Here is a 13476-nt window from a genome sequence, read left to right as displayed (position 1 = left end):
AAAAAAAAAAAAAAAAAAAAGACTTATTCTAAGCACCTGCACCTGAATCTTATCTGCATCGAGACTGAAGTAGAGCAGGATAATTCTGAAGGATGTATCCCCTCCTAGTGGCCACTCTGAGAACAGCAGAGGATGCCTGCTAAAAGATGGTCCCTGGCATCTGGGTTTCTAACTCAAATTCAGCCTTCAAATTCCCAGATTAACAGAGATCCTGCCGAGCCAGAGCCCTCAGCTCTCTCTCACCTGATGAATAAGATATGTGATCTGGTGTTTCCGCCGCTGCTGGCCTGTTGGCTGCTCACCTTTCTTCTGCAAGAGAAGAAAACATACTCATTAACCCACAGGATGAAAGCAGAAGTTTCTCACGTGCCCAGATGGTGTGGTATTAGGGACTAAAGGCCAATTCCGCAGCCCAGATCCTGGGGGAGAAAAGTTGGAGCTGTTTTTACCTCTATATACTTACAAAGCCTTTATTTTTATTAAAGCCATTATACAAAAAAACCAGCTCAGAACACTTGCCTGAAATAGCCTGCTAATATCCCCCACTAGACTGGAAATACTTTGAGGTCAGGACTGTCTTCTGCGTCTTTGGTAATCCCACCCTACCCCTAGCATCCAGCATGGGGTTCTGTCGGCTATGGACATCTGAGACCAGTTTTACTGCCTGCAATCAGTCTGAAACAGTTTGTGGGCCAGGGCACAGGTGACCTTCTGCCCCCCTGCCAGGTCCTCCCATAATCCCTGTGCCCATCTCCCTTCAAACCCTCTTCATCTCTGTCCTCTTCTACCCAGTCAAGCCAGATGTCTAGCCTGTCTCCCATCTACTGCTTATCAAGCTCGCTCCCATCAATCACCTCTGGCTAAAACCCCCACCTTCCCCATTCTAGTAAGTGCCAGCAGTTTCCCTGGAATTAGAAATTTCACAATCACTCTACCTCTCCCCAGTCTTCCAGCCTCCGCCCGTAACTGCACTGAACCCGTAACCAAACTTTGATGCAAATGATTTACTGTCAAAGTCTATATTGGTCTGGGCTTTCATTCTGTGGTTTTTCTGTCCTCTGCCAGAGTTGTCTCAGACTAGAAGCTTCCTAATCATCTCCACCCAACTCCCAAAACTCCTCTCTAGAGTCTCCTCAGCACTTATGTAATCAATTTGCACTGTAATCATTTACACTCAAGTGTCCTTAAATCTCTTCTTCCCAACTATGCTGTCAACTCCTCAAGGACAAGGACCATATCTTTTTCTCCTTTTAACAAAATCTAGTTCAATGGAATGAGACGGTGGCAAGAAAACTTGGAGATAGGAAAAGAGCAAATACTAATTGCTTGCTGCTATTTAATGTCATTTAATGTGACAGTTAAAGATGACATACATAAAACATCCAGCTCCATTCCTGGCCCACAGTGAGCATTAACAACAGTAGCTATTACTATGTGACTATGCTTCTCGACCCACAGTTGGTAGAGCATGCTCTCCTAAGTGGTTTTTCCAGTAAACAGTGATGGATCTATGCTGATCTAACCACAATCCTTTGCTCTGTCCTGTATGACCGCCAGCATTCAGTTAAAACAAACGGCTGGAGCTTGTATGGCCATCTGTGGCCATAGAACAAAGCAAAGCAAATGGGGGGAGGAAAAGGGAACAAAATCCTCGACCTTGGCCTTGCTGGTGCTGGGCTCAAGTCCAGGGCTTTCCCACATTTTCCCTCCTGTGGCAGGCTCATAAATGTCCACATTTGCTGTTCTCAGCTACTAGGTGAAGAAACGTTCATCATACTGACTAAAGAAAACTAGGACAGAGAAGGCAGGAGTATAGTGTGGGAAATGTGATGAATAAAGGCACTGGAAAGACTACAGCTGGCTACAATCAATAATGAAGAGAACACAGAAGAGTTGCACACTCAGAATCTAAGGACTCCAGGATTTCTGAGGTTCTGTTGTGCTCACACCTCAAAGATGTGCTGAGCCAGGTCCCAGCTTGAAACAAGGAACTAACTGGGGCCGGGTATAGTGGCTCATGCCTGAAATCCCAGCACTTTGGGAGGTCAAGGCCAAGGTGGGTGGATCACTTGAGGGCCAGGAGTTCAAGACCAGCCTGGACAATATGGTGAAACTCCAACTCTACAAAAAAGTACGAAAATTAGATGGGTATGGTGACATGCACCTGTAGTCCCAGCAACTCAGGAGGCTGAGGTGGGAGGATCACTTGAGCCTGGGAGGCAGAGGTTGCAATGAGCTGTGACTGAGCCAGTGCATGCCAGACTGGGCAACAGAGTGAGACTCTGAAAAACAAAACCAAACCAAACAAAACTACCACCAAAAAATGAAAACAATTGGAACGAAGAAAGGAGAAAAGGAAGAAGGGAGGGAAGGAGGGAAGGAAATGAAGAAGATAGTATTTTAAAAGAATAAAAATTAAAACAAAAAAAGCAAAAAACTTTAAATCAAAAAAAGGAAAGAAGGATCTGACTATAGGGAAAGAGTAGAGCAGCTGTGGATTCTGTGCAGCCTGGGAAGGAGCCACAGCCACAGGCTGGAGTCCTCTGCAACTACTCAGTCTCAGCAACCAGACCCCCCATCCAGCTGGAGAGCTGTTAAAGCCCTGCAAAGTTCTAGAGGGAAGGAGCTGCTGTATCTGTGAGGTTTGCTGCACACTCAAGTACCATAGGCAAAATGTGTTTACTAAAGGTGCTGTGACAATAACAATGGGGTGTGGGGTCAAGACGGGGAGTAAGACAAGATTTTGCTTTGCAGCCTCCCAAGCTGACCACTCAATAGACCTTTCCCACTTACTTTGCTGAATGACTTCATGGTTTTCTCTTCTGTCAATGACTTAGTCATCCATTGCTGGGCCCCACTGAGCTGGTCATCACCTTTGATCTCCACAAAGTTGATTTCTTCTCTCCCTCGGTTTCTCTTGCCCTGCAGCCGCTTAAACTAGAAAAGAAAAAAACACAGGAGTCAGGAATCTGGGCAAGGGGGTCAGCAGATGTCACTAAAGAGCCAGAGTTTATGGAATGATTTTGTGACTCACCAATCCCAAGGCACCCTCAGTTCTTCTCTATGTCCTTTTACCCTGCCACCTACCAAATTCCCTTGATGCCAGATGAAAGGCTACTTCTACTCAGAACGTCTCTTGAACCCAGGAAAAGGGAAGCTAAGAGGTATCTCCAAACATGAATGACAACAGAGAACCAGTGGTATGAATTTGTACTCAAACAGTATCTGCCTACCACTATGCAATATATCCATGTAACAAACTGGCATATGTACCCCTGAATCAATTTTATTTTTAATGGTATCTGCCTAAAAGGACTGCATACAATTTTCAAATTAAGAATTCAGAGCAGGCCGGGAATGGTGGCTCACAACTGTAATCCCAGCACTTTGGGAGGCCGAGGCAGGCGGATCACCTGAGGTCGGGAGTTTAATACCAGCCTGACCAACATGGAGAAACTTTGTCTCTACTAAAAATATAAAATCAACTAGGCGTAGTGGTGCATACTTGTAATCCCAGCTACTTAGGAGGCTGAGTCAGGAGAATTGCTTGAACCAGGGAGGCAGAGGTTGCAGAGAGCCGAAATTGCACCATTGCACTCTGGCCTGGGTAAGAAGAGTGAAACTCTGTCTCAAAAGAGTTTTGAGACTCAAAAAAAAAAAAAAAAAGAAGAATTCAGAGCAGGCCAGGCAGGGGGACTCACACCTCTAATACCAGTATTTTGGGAGGCAAAGGTGGGAGGATCACTTGAGCCCAGGAGTTTGAGACAAGCCTGGGCAATAAAGTGAGACCCCATCTCTATTAAAAAATTAAAAATTAAAAAATTAGCCGAGCTTGTGGTGGTGTGTGGCCTGTGGTCCCCCTGGGAAAGCACAGCAAGACGCTGCCGCCTCCCTAAAAAACTTAAAAATTCCAAGCCCGCAAAAAAAAACAGAACTCCAGGATTTCTCCTTTAAAAATCAGTTCTTTTTTTTTTTGCCATCTGCTTGTTCCTTCTAATTGTTCGGTATCCACCCCAAATCAACAACCCCACAGCGCAGAGTGGACATCAGAGCAAAAGAACGTGGCGGGCATAGAAAAGGAGCCTCACACACCCACAAAGAGGCTTAGCCCTTTAACTTCAAAAGTTTTTTTTTTTTTTTTTTTTTTCTTGAGGCGGAGTCTTCGCTCTGTCCGGCGCCCCCGGACTGGAGTGCAGTGGCCGGATCTCAGCTCCTGCAAGCTCCGCGCTCCCGGGTGTTTACGCCATTCTCCTGCCTCAGCCTCCCCGAGTAGCCTGGACTACAGGCGCGCCGCCCACCTCGCCCGGCCTAGTTTTTGTGTATTTTTAGGTAGAGACGGGGTTTCACTGTGTTAGCCAGGATGGTCTCGATCCTCCTGACCTCGTGATCCCGCCCCGTCTCGGCCTCCCCCAAAAAGTGGCTGGGATTAACAGGCTTGAGCCACCGCGCCCGGCCTTAACTTCAAAAGTTTTAAGGGTAAAGAAAAAAGAAAGCCCAGTAAACTTTCTAGGAGACTGCTACTCTTTCCTCTTCCTAAAAAAACAAAATGCAAACCACACAAGTCATCCAGAGGTGTGCCTCAAAGGGAATGTGGGTGAAGGAGAATAGAATTTTAAAACTCAGAAGATTCAGTGAGATCCAGGTCCTGATCTCAACATTAGTGAGGCCTTCTATACTCACTCTACCTATAAGAAACTGACTTTTGCCACTAAGTGGGTTCTCAGCTGTCTCCTAGGCTTAGTTGGTTCCCAAAGAAACCAACTATCAAACCTGCCAAGAAGGAGATCCATAGGGAAGTGGATGAACAGTATCACGCACACGCAGACGTATACAAAGGGATGGATACCTTTCTGGGAAAAGGTAAGCAGAGAAGAATTATTTTTTATAAGAACCTCCATGGAAAGGTAGCACCCCCTATTTCTGCAGATCCCTCCTAATAGGCTCTGACTTCCCTGCAGATAAGATAGAACAGTACTTTATATCCCGAATAAGGGCCTGAAAGTCACAGGACATTGTGCTTTTACCTTTCCTTCTGCTGAAGCTTGAGAAAGCTAGCAGCAGGGAGACCATTGTGTAAAACACAAGGGTTATTTAACATAGCTGCTTGGCGCCTCCCCAAATCCATTCTCCTCTTCTTTAGTGTGAAAGAATCCAAAATTTTTGCTAGGCATATTACCACACAACTAATAAAACACTACATTTCCTACACCCCCTTACAACTAGATATGGCCAGCTAGATGCGATGGCTCACGCCTGTAATCCCAGCACTTTGGGAGGCCGAGATGGGCTGATCACTTGAGGCCAGGAGTTTGAGACTAGCCTGAGCCAACGTGGTGAAACCCCATCTTTACTAAAAATACAAAAATTAGCTGGGCATGGTGGCACATGCCTGTAATCCCAGCTACTCCTACTCAGGAGGCTGAGGCACAAGAATCGCTTGAGCCTGGGAGGCAGAGGTTGCAGTGAGCTGAGATCGTGCCACCGTACGCCAGCCTGGGCAACACAGCAAGACTCTGCTCAAAACAAACAAACAGAAAGCAAAAAAAACCAAACAACTAGCTATGGCCACTTGAGCGGATTCTAGTCAGTGAGATCAAAATGGACGTGCTCTTAGGAACTTTCAGGAAGTCTCCTAGAATGGGTGGTGAAGTGTTCCTCCTCTTTCTTTCTCTACCCTGCTGCATCTTCAATGCCAGTGTGATAGCTGTGGCTTTAACTGCTATCATGGACCATAAGAATAAAGGCCACAGCCTAGGGATGGCAAAGCAATGATCAGAAAGAGACTGAGGCCAGGCATGGTAAATCACACCTGTAATCCCACCACTTTGGGAGACCAAGGTAGAAGGATTGCTTGAGCCCAGGAGTTCAAGTGCAGCCTGGGCAACAAGCAAGACCCCGTCTCTACCCAAAAGAAAGAAGGAGACTAGATCCCTGACTCTGTGGAGCTTCCAAAGCACCCCTGTATCCTTCTTCCATGAAGAAAAAAACTAACTTGCTTTATATAAGCCACTATTAGAGTTTCTCCGTTACATGTTGCCAACCTAATACTGATACAGTGTTGCCTTTTGTGTTTTTTTTTAATTTTCTTTGGCTTCAGATTTGAAACATGGTGCCCAGGGGTCAAAGATGGTCACTTGTGCTTTGTTAACTTACTGCTTCGTCATCGATGAAGGAGGCATCTGGGGCAATTTCCTGGGGTGGGACCAGGGCCGAGTCCTGTGCAGGATAGTAGCCACCACTGTAATAATCCTGCAGCCAAACAGGAAAGAAAAACACACCAACTGAGGGCACAGTTGGAGAGGGGAAGGTAAGGTCTGTCCAGAAATGGAAAATCGTCATCAAAGAGGCAGTGGTGAGACACCCACACTACAGCTTCCTCACACAGACCAGTTAAAGGCACAGATCCCAAAGACCTACCTATAACTCAAGAACAGTTTCTACAGCTTTTCTCATCTACACTATCCAGACAGATGGATATTTTTTAGGAAAGGGTAACAAGAAATAAAAACTCTCTCTCCTGCTTCAGTCTATACCTTGCTCCCTCAGCTACCTCCTAAGAGCAACTCTCACCCCTTACCTCTACCATGCCTTCAGCCCTGCTCCTCCTGCTCATAAGACCCCAATGAGCTACAATGCGAGCAGGGACAAGAAGGCATATGTCATGCCATTCCTGCTCCTCATTCTAGTTTGGTCCCGTGGATACAGGGAAATAGTCTAAACGGGGTGGGGAGGCTATAGCTCTCTGATTTAAAATAACCACTATTAGGATACAATGAAACTTACAAAGCTGGAAACAAAGCAGGTTTATTTACCAGATTTTTAGTTCAGGAATCTCATGATTCCCCTTAGAGGTGAGTGGCCCAGATGTTGTTGCAGATCCTAGAGAAGAGGAGGGTGAAGGCAAGGGCAAGGCCCCTGCTTGGCCAAGTCAGGCAGCCACAGGGCCAATAAACTGTTTCCTCCAAGGACCTACACTTTTTCCTAATTCTTCCACTTTGTCTTAAACTCCAAGAAATGCCCCTCTAAGAATATTCATTTTATGATGAGCTAAATGAAAATAGGTTTAATATTCACTACATAAAATAATATATAAAATCTAGAGCAATTAGAGTATGGATTTTTTTTATAATGGTATTCACAATAAGATACATTTAAATTTCAGAGTCCCCTAGTGTATTTAAAGTGCTTTAATTTACATAGATTATCTCAATGGTGTTTATAACTGCACATAGAATTCTAATTTGTTATTCAATTTAAATAGCATCTTTTTTTTTTCTGCTAAAGAGTTAAAAACACTATCTTTCTCCATCCTCCTTTTTTTTTGAGATGGAGTTTCGCTCTTGTTGCCTAGGCTGGAGTGCCATGGTGCCACCTTGGCTCACTGCAACCTCTGCCTCCAGGGTTCAAGTGATTCTCCTGTCTCAGGCTCCCATGTAGCTGGGATTATAGGTGCATGCCACCACGCCCAGCTAATTTTTGTATTTTTACTAGAGACGGAGTTTCATCATATTGGTCAGGCTGGTCTCGAACTCCTGACCTCAGGTGATCCACCCACCTTGGCCTCCCAAAGTGCTGGGATTATAGGTGTGAGCCACCGGGCCCAGCCTATCTTCCTCCATCCTTCTAACAACAACCTTAAGGGCAGATATACTAACTCTGCTCAGCCTATATGAAACAACAAGGCTTAACAGCAAAGATTTAGGAAACACAATTGTTTTCAAAGTATTTGGTCAGAACAGGTTCTCCACAAAGCCCTCCCTCTTCACTCATGCCCGGATTGAAAACAATAACGCTGACCATTCAGAGAATGACAGTGGTTGAAGGGACTTAAGTCTTCCAACCATCCCAGGCCAGCAGTTTTTAAACTTGCTGAAGCTGCCCAGTTATGGGGCCAGCCAGCTGCCTCTGTTCAACTCCACCACTGGTGCCAGGTCCCCCAGCTCCTGCTCCTAGGAGCCCTCTACATCTTGGGAAGCTCTGACTGCTAGGAATTATCTCTTAAACCTACTTACAACCTGGCATTCTATACTTTTACTCTCTGAGGCCATACAGATCAAATCTAAATATCTCTTCCAAACAACAGGTGAATACAACGTGAATAAAAAGTTACAATCAGCATTTATTAAACACTGACTATTTTCCAGGAACAACCACACTAAACTAATGTAATTATTTTAGCAATGCTTTGAGTTGCTCTGATATCCCATTTTAACCTGAAGAACCTGAGACTGAGAGAGGTGGTTAAGTAACTTGCCCAAACTCAGCTTGAGATTCAAACCTCAAATCATGCTCATGATTCTCTTTATTCTTCTTTTTTTTGGCGGGGGGGAGGTGATGGTGAGGGGATTCTCTTTATTCTTATTTTGCACTCAACCCTCCAGATTCCCTTCTTTCCTCTGCGGCCCCTTCCTGTTTTTCTCAATACTCCTCACCTCTAGAAACTCTTCTTAAGACTAACTGCTATCTAGAAGTCTATGCCATAGATTCCCTTATCCTCATCATCCACATTTCAGGAAGCTATCTTGTAACTCCAAGATTAGATATCAGTCCTCTTCCGCCTTCCCTTCATACCTCTCATCAGCTCCCACAATCAGATTTTGTTTTCAACACAGGGGAAGTGCTCCAGGACATTGGTCTAGGCAAAAATTTTACAGCTAAAAACCTCAAAAGCACAGGCAATAAAACCAAAAGTCAGCGGGGTACGGTGGCTCACACCTGTAATCCCATCACTTTGGGAGTCCAAGGCGAGCAGATCACCTGAGATCAGGAGTTCCAGACCAGACTGACCAACACGGTGAAACCCAGTCTCTACTAAAAATACAAAAATTAGCCAGGCATGGTGGCAGGCATGTATAATCCCAGTTACTCGAGAGGCCTGAGGCAGGAGAATCGCTTGAATCCGGGAGGTGGAGGTTGCAGTGAGCCGGGATCGCACCACTGCACTCCAGCCTGGGTGGCAGAGCAAGACTCCATCTCAAAAGTAAAAAAATGAAAAATTAAAAATAAGCAGGGCGCGGTAGCTCACGTCTGTAATCCCAGCACTTCGGGAGGCCCAGGTGGGCAGATCATTTGAGGTTAGGAGTTTGGGTCCAGCCTGGCCAACATGGTGAAACCCCGTCTCTACTAAAAATACAAAAAAAATTAGCCAGGCGTGGTGGCACATGCCTGTAATCCCAGCTACCCAGGAGACTGAGGCAGGAGAATCGCTTGAACCCGGGAGGCCGAGGTTGTAGTGAGCTGGGATCGCACCACTGCACTCCAGCCTGGGCGATAGAGCAAGACCCTGTCTCAAGAAAAAAATTAATTAATTAATTAATTAATTAATTAAATAAAAACAATGCCCAGGCGCGGTGGCTCTCGCCTGTAACCCCAGTACTTTGGGAGGCTGAAATGGGCGGATCACCTGAGGTCAGGAGTTCGAGACCAGCCTGACCAACATAGAGAAACCCGCCTCTACTAAAAATACAAAAAATTAGCCAGGTGTGGTGGCGCATGCCTGTAATCCAAGCTACTCAGGAGGCTGAGGCAGGATAATCACTTGAACATGGGAGGTGGAGGTTGCGGTGAACCGAGACTGTGCCATTGCACTCTAGCCTGGGCAACAAGAGCAAAACTCCGTCTCTAAATAAATAAATAAATAAAAATACAAAAATTAGCTGGGTGCGGTGGCAGGCACCTGTAATCCCAGCTACTCAAGGCTGAGGCAAGAGAATCTCTTGAACCTGGGAGGCAGAGGATGCAGTGAGCCGAGATTACACCACTGCACTCCAGCCTAGGTGACAGAGCGAGATTCCATCTTGGGGAAAAAAACAAAACAAAACAAAAAAACACACACAACCAAACTTCGACAAATGGCACTATATTAAACCAAAAAGCTTCTGCATAGCAAAGGAAACAACAGAATGAAGAGACAACATGTAGAACGGGAGAAAATATTTACAAACTATCCATCTGACAAGGGACTATATTGTGGAATATACAAAAAACTCAAACTTAACAATTAAAATAATAATTTCATGAAAAAGTCGGCAAAGGATCTGAATAGACACTTCTTAAAACAAGTAACAGAAATGGCCAATATCTATGTTTTTAAATGCTCAACATCACTAATTATCAGGGAAATACAAATCAAAACCACAATGAGATACCATCTCACACCAGTCAGAATGGCTATTATTGCAAAGTAAAAAAATAACAGATGCTGGCAAGGTTGTGGAGAAAACGAGAACACTTATACACTGGGGATGGGAATGGAAATTAGTTCAGCCACCATGGAAAGCAGTTTGGAGATTTCTCAGAGAACTTAAAACAGAGCTACCATTCAACCTAGCAACTCCATTACTGGGTATATACCCAAAGGAATACAAATTATTCTACTGTAAAGACACATGCACACATGTTCATCACAGCACTATTCGCAATAGCAAAGACACAGAATCAACCTACACGCCCATCAACAGTGGACTGAAAAAAGAAAATGTGGTACATATATACCATGGAATACTACACAGCCATAAAAAAAGAACAAAATCATGTCCTTTGCAGCAGCATGGATGGAGCTAGAAGCCATTAAGCAAATTAACACAGAAACAGAAAACCAAATACCACGTTTTCACTTATAAATGGGAACTAAATACTGAGTACACATGGACACAAGGAAGGGAACAATAGACACCAGGACCTACTTGAGTATGGGAGGGTGAGGATCAAAAACTACCTATTACAGCCAAGTGCGGTGGCTCACACTATAATCCTATCACTTTAGGAGGCTGAAACGGGCAGATCACTTAAGGCCAGAAGTTTGAGACCAACCTGGTCAACATGGTGAAACCCGTCTCTACTAAAAATACAAAAATTAAATTAGCAGGCATGGTGGAATGTGCCTGTAGTCCCAGCTATTAGGGAAGCTGAGGAGGGAGAGTTGCTTGAACCTGGGAGGTGGAGGTTGCAGTGAGTCAAGGTCGTGCCACTGCACTCCAGCCTGGGCAACAGAACAAGACTCCATCTCAAAAAATATAATATACAAATACAAAAATTAGTGGGGCGTGGTAGTGGTGGCACACACCTGTAGTCCCAACTACTCGGGAGGCTGAGGCAGGAGAATCACTTGAACTCAGGAGGCAGAGGTTGCAGTTGAGCCAAGATTGCACCACTGCACTCCAGCCTGGGCAACATAGATTCTCTCTCCAAAAAAAAAAAAAAAAAAAAAAAAGGCAAAAACCTACCTATCAGGCACTATACCTATCGGGTACTATGCTCATTACCTGGGTGACAAAATAATCTGTACACCAAACCCCTGTATCATGCAATTTACCCGTGTAACAAACCTGTATATGTACCTTCTGAACCTAAAATAAAAGTTAGGAAGAAAAAAACAGATATATATATATCAATCACAAATATGTACAAATATTATGGATCAATAAACAATAAATAGATTGTTTTCAGAATAAAGGTGTCATTTATGTGGTTCACCCTGTTAGACTTCAAGACTTGGGCAATTTAGATTAATATGGTTCAGAATACAGGTATGTTCTGTGGCCTAATAAATTGAGCCAAAGTGACACCACAGAGGCTGTATCACTAGCTCAAAGCTCTCCTTGACCACCATGTTCCAATATTCCCTCACCTGCCCTCTGTGCCTCCTACCCACCTGATAATAAGCACCAGCAGCATTGGCATCGCCATACGTGGAAAACTGATTGTAGCTGTAGTCATCCCCAGGCTTAGGCATCCAAGGGGCCCCACTTGAGCCTGCTGCCATCTTGAATTCAAGGGGGGCGTTGGCTGCATCGTCCTGGAAAGCCGGCTCTGGTTCCGTGCCTGGAGGCAGCTCTTCAGGGACAGTGGGGATGGGGTAAGGGTATGGCTCAACTCCAGGTGGCTCGGCCTTTTCAGGGAGGGAGAAAAAGTTTTCGGGGGCTACTTCCTCATCACTGTCATCTTCCTCCTGCGTGATCTGCTTTGTCACCTGCAGGGCAGCACTCTTGGCAGCAGCCTTGATAGCAGAGGGCGACGGAGTGGTGGTTGTGGTGCCCACAACAGGGGCAAGAGAGGAAGTCTTGGTCTTAGAAGCCAGTCTGGAGGGCTTAGTATCAGGGGAGCCATCCGAGGGTTTGCGGGAGAAGGCATGGGGCAGGAGCAACCTGTTAGTCTCTTTCACAGTCAGGTTTTTAGGCTGGGGAAGCAAGGCAGACAAACCAGTCCCCTCGCCGGATCCCTGGTGAGCCCAGGTTTGGGGTAGGAGGAAAGAAAGATGACAAGTGAGATTTTATGTACTAGCAACACCAAAAACAACAATTACAGATAAGTTCTCTAGCCTAAAGTCTTACCAGCCCTTGTTTCCTCCTTACTTCGATCCACTCAGGCCACCCAATCTGGGCTTGACTCCTGCTACCTCAGACCTTTCTGCGGGCTGCTTCTCCCAAGGTGAGGTATCATTCTTCTTCTCTTCCATCCCAACCCAGCTCCACTGCCCTCTTCCACAGAGCGAGCCTTCCTCAACTCTGTGTCTTCAACAAATATGATGCTCTTAACCTCACATCATCCTTCCTCCCAAAAAGCCCGTCTCTCCAGCTCATCACTCAACTTCTCTCCATGTCCTGAAGGACCTCTTAACACAAGAGCCCTCGCCTTCCTTCGAAACACTACCCAAAATCAGGAACAAGGTTCTGTCCAAAAGAGACATTCATACTGCTGCCAGAAGTTCCCTCCCGGCCAGGCGCAGTGGCTCACGCCTGTAATCCCAGCACTTTGGGAGGCTAAGATGGGCAGATCATGAGGTTAGGAGCTCCAGACCAGCCTGGCCAACATACTGAAGGCCCGTCTCTACTAAAAATACAAAAATTAGCCAGGCATGGTGGCGGGTGCCTATAATCCCAGCTACTTGGGAGGCTGAGGCAGGAGAATTGCGCTGAACCCAGGAGGCGGAGGTTGCAGTGAGCCAATATCATACCACTGAACTCCAGCCTGGGTGACAGAGTGAGACTCCGTCTCAAAAAAAAAATAAAATAAATAAATAATAGTCCCTTTGCCTAATCAAGGGAGAAAGCTAACCCTGAGCGAGACCCCTCGGCAGTGCTAATGGTGCCTAGGAAAGACTGGAGACCCAGCATGCTCAACAAGGAAGCAGTGAGTCCAGAGACTGCAAGGCGCCTCACACAGCTTTTTCCAACCCTTTAAATTGCTCTCCTTGGCCGGGTGCGGTGGCTCAAGCCTGTAATCCCAGCACTTTGGGAGGCCGAGACGGGCGGATCACAAGGTCAGGAGATCAAGACCATCTTGGCTAACACGGTGAAACCCCGTCTCTACTAAAAACTACAAAAAACTAGCCGGGCGAGGTGGCAGGCGCCTGTAGTCCCAGCTACTCGGGAGGCTGAGGCAGGAGAATGGCGTGAGCCTGGGAAGCGGAGCTTGCAGTGAGCTGAGATCCGGCCACTGCACTCCAGCCTGGGCGACAGAGCGAGACTCCGTCTC

The 13476-nt window shown here is 45.9% G+C and overlaps 1 protein-coding gene across 1 annotated transcript in view; it reads right to left on the bottom strand.

Moving 5' to 3' along the window:
• PRCC (proline rich mitotic checkpoint control factor) overlaps positions 1 to 13476 on the bottom strand; it is a 36368-nt gene that overhangs the window by 3726 nt on the left and 19166 nt on the right. The window contains 4 exon segments of the mRNA XM_017852469.1: positions 244 to 309; positions 2794 to 2937; positions 6154 to 6249; positions 11654 to 12220. Of these exon segments, the coding sequence (XP_017707958.1) occupies positions 244 to 309; positions 2794 to 2937; positions 6154 to 6249; positions 11654 to 12220 (873 nt within the window).

The sequence above is a fragment of the Rhinopithecus bieti genome, unplaced genomic scaffold (assembly GCF_001698545.2).
Source record: "Rhinopithecus bieti isolate Rb0 unplaced genomic scaffold, ASM169854v2 scaffold_33937, whole genome shotgun sequence".
In the NCBI taxonomy this organism is placed as follows: Eukaryota; Metazoa; Chordata; class Mammalia; order Primates; family Cercopithecidae; genus Rhinopithecus; species Rhinopithecus bieti.
Note: the sequence above shows the minus strand (reverse complement) of the source record. Positions and strands in the feature narration are given on the sequence as shown.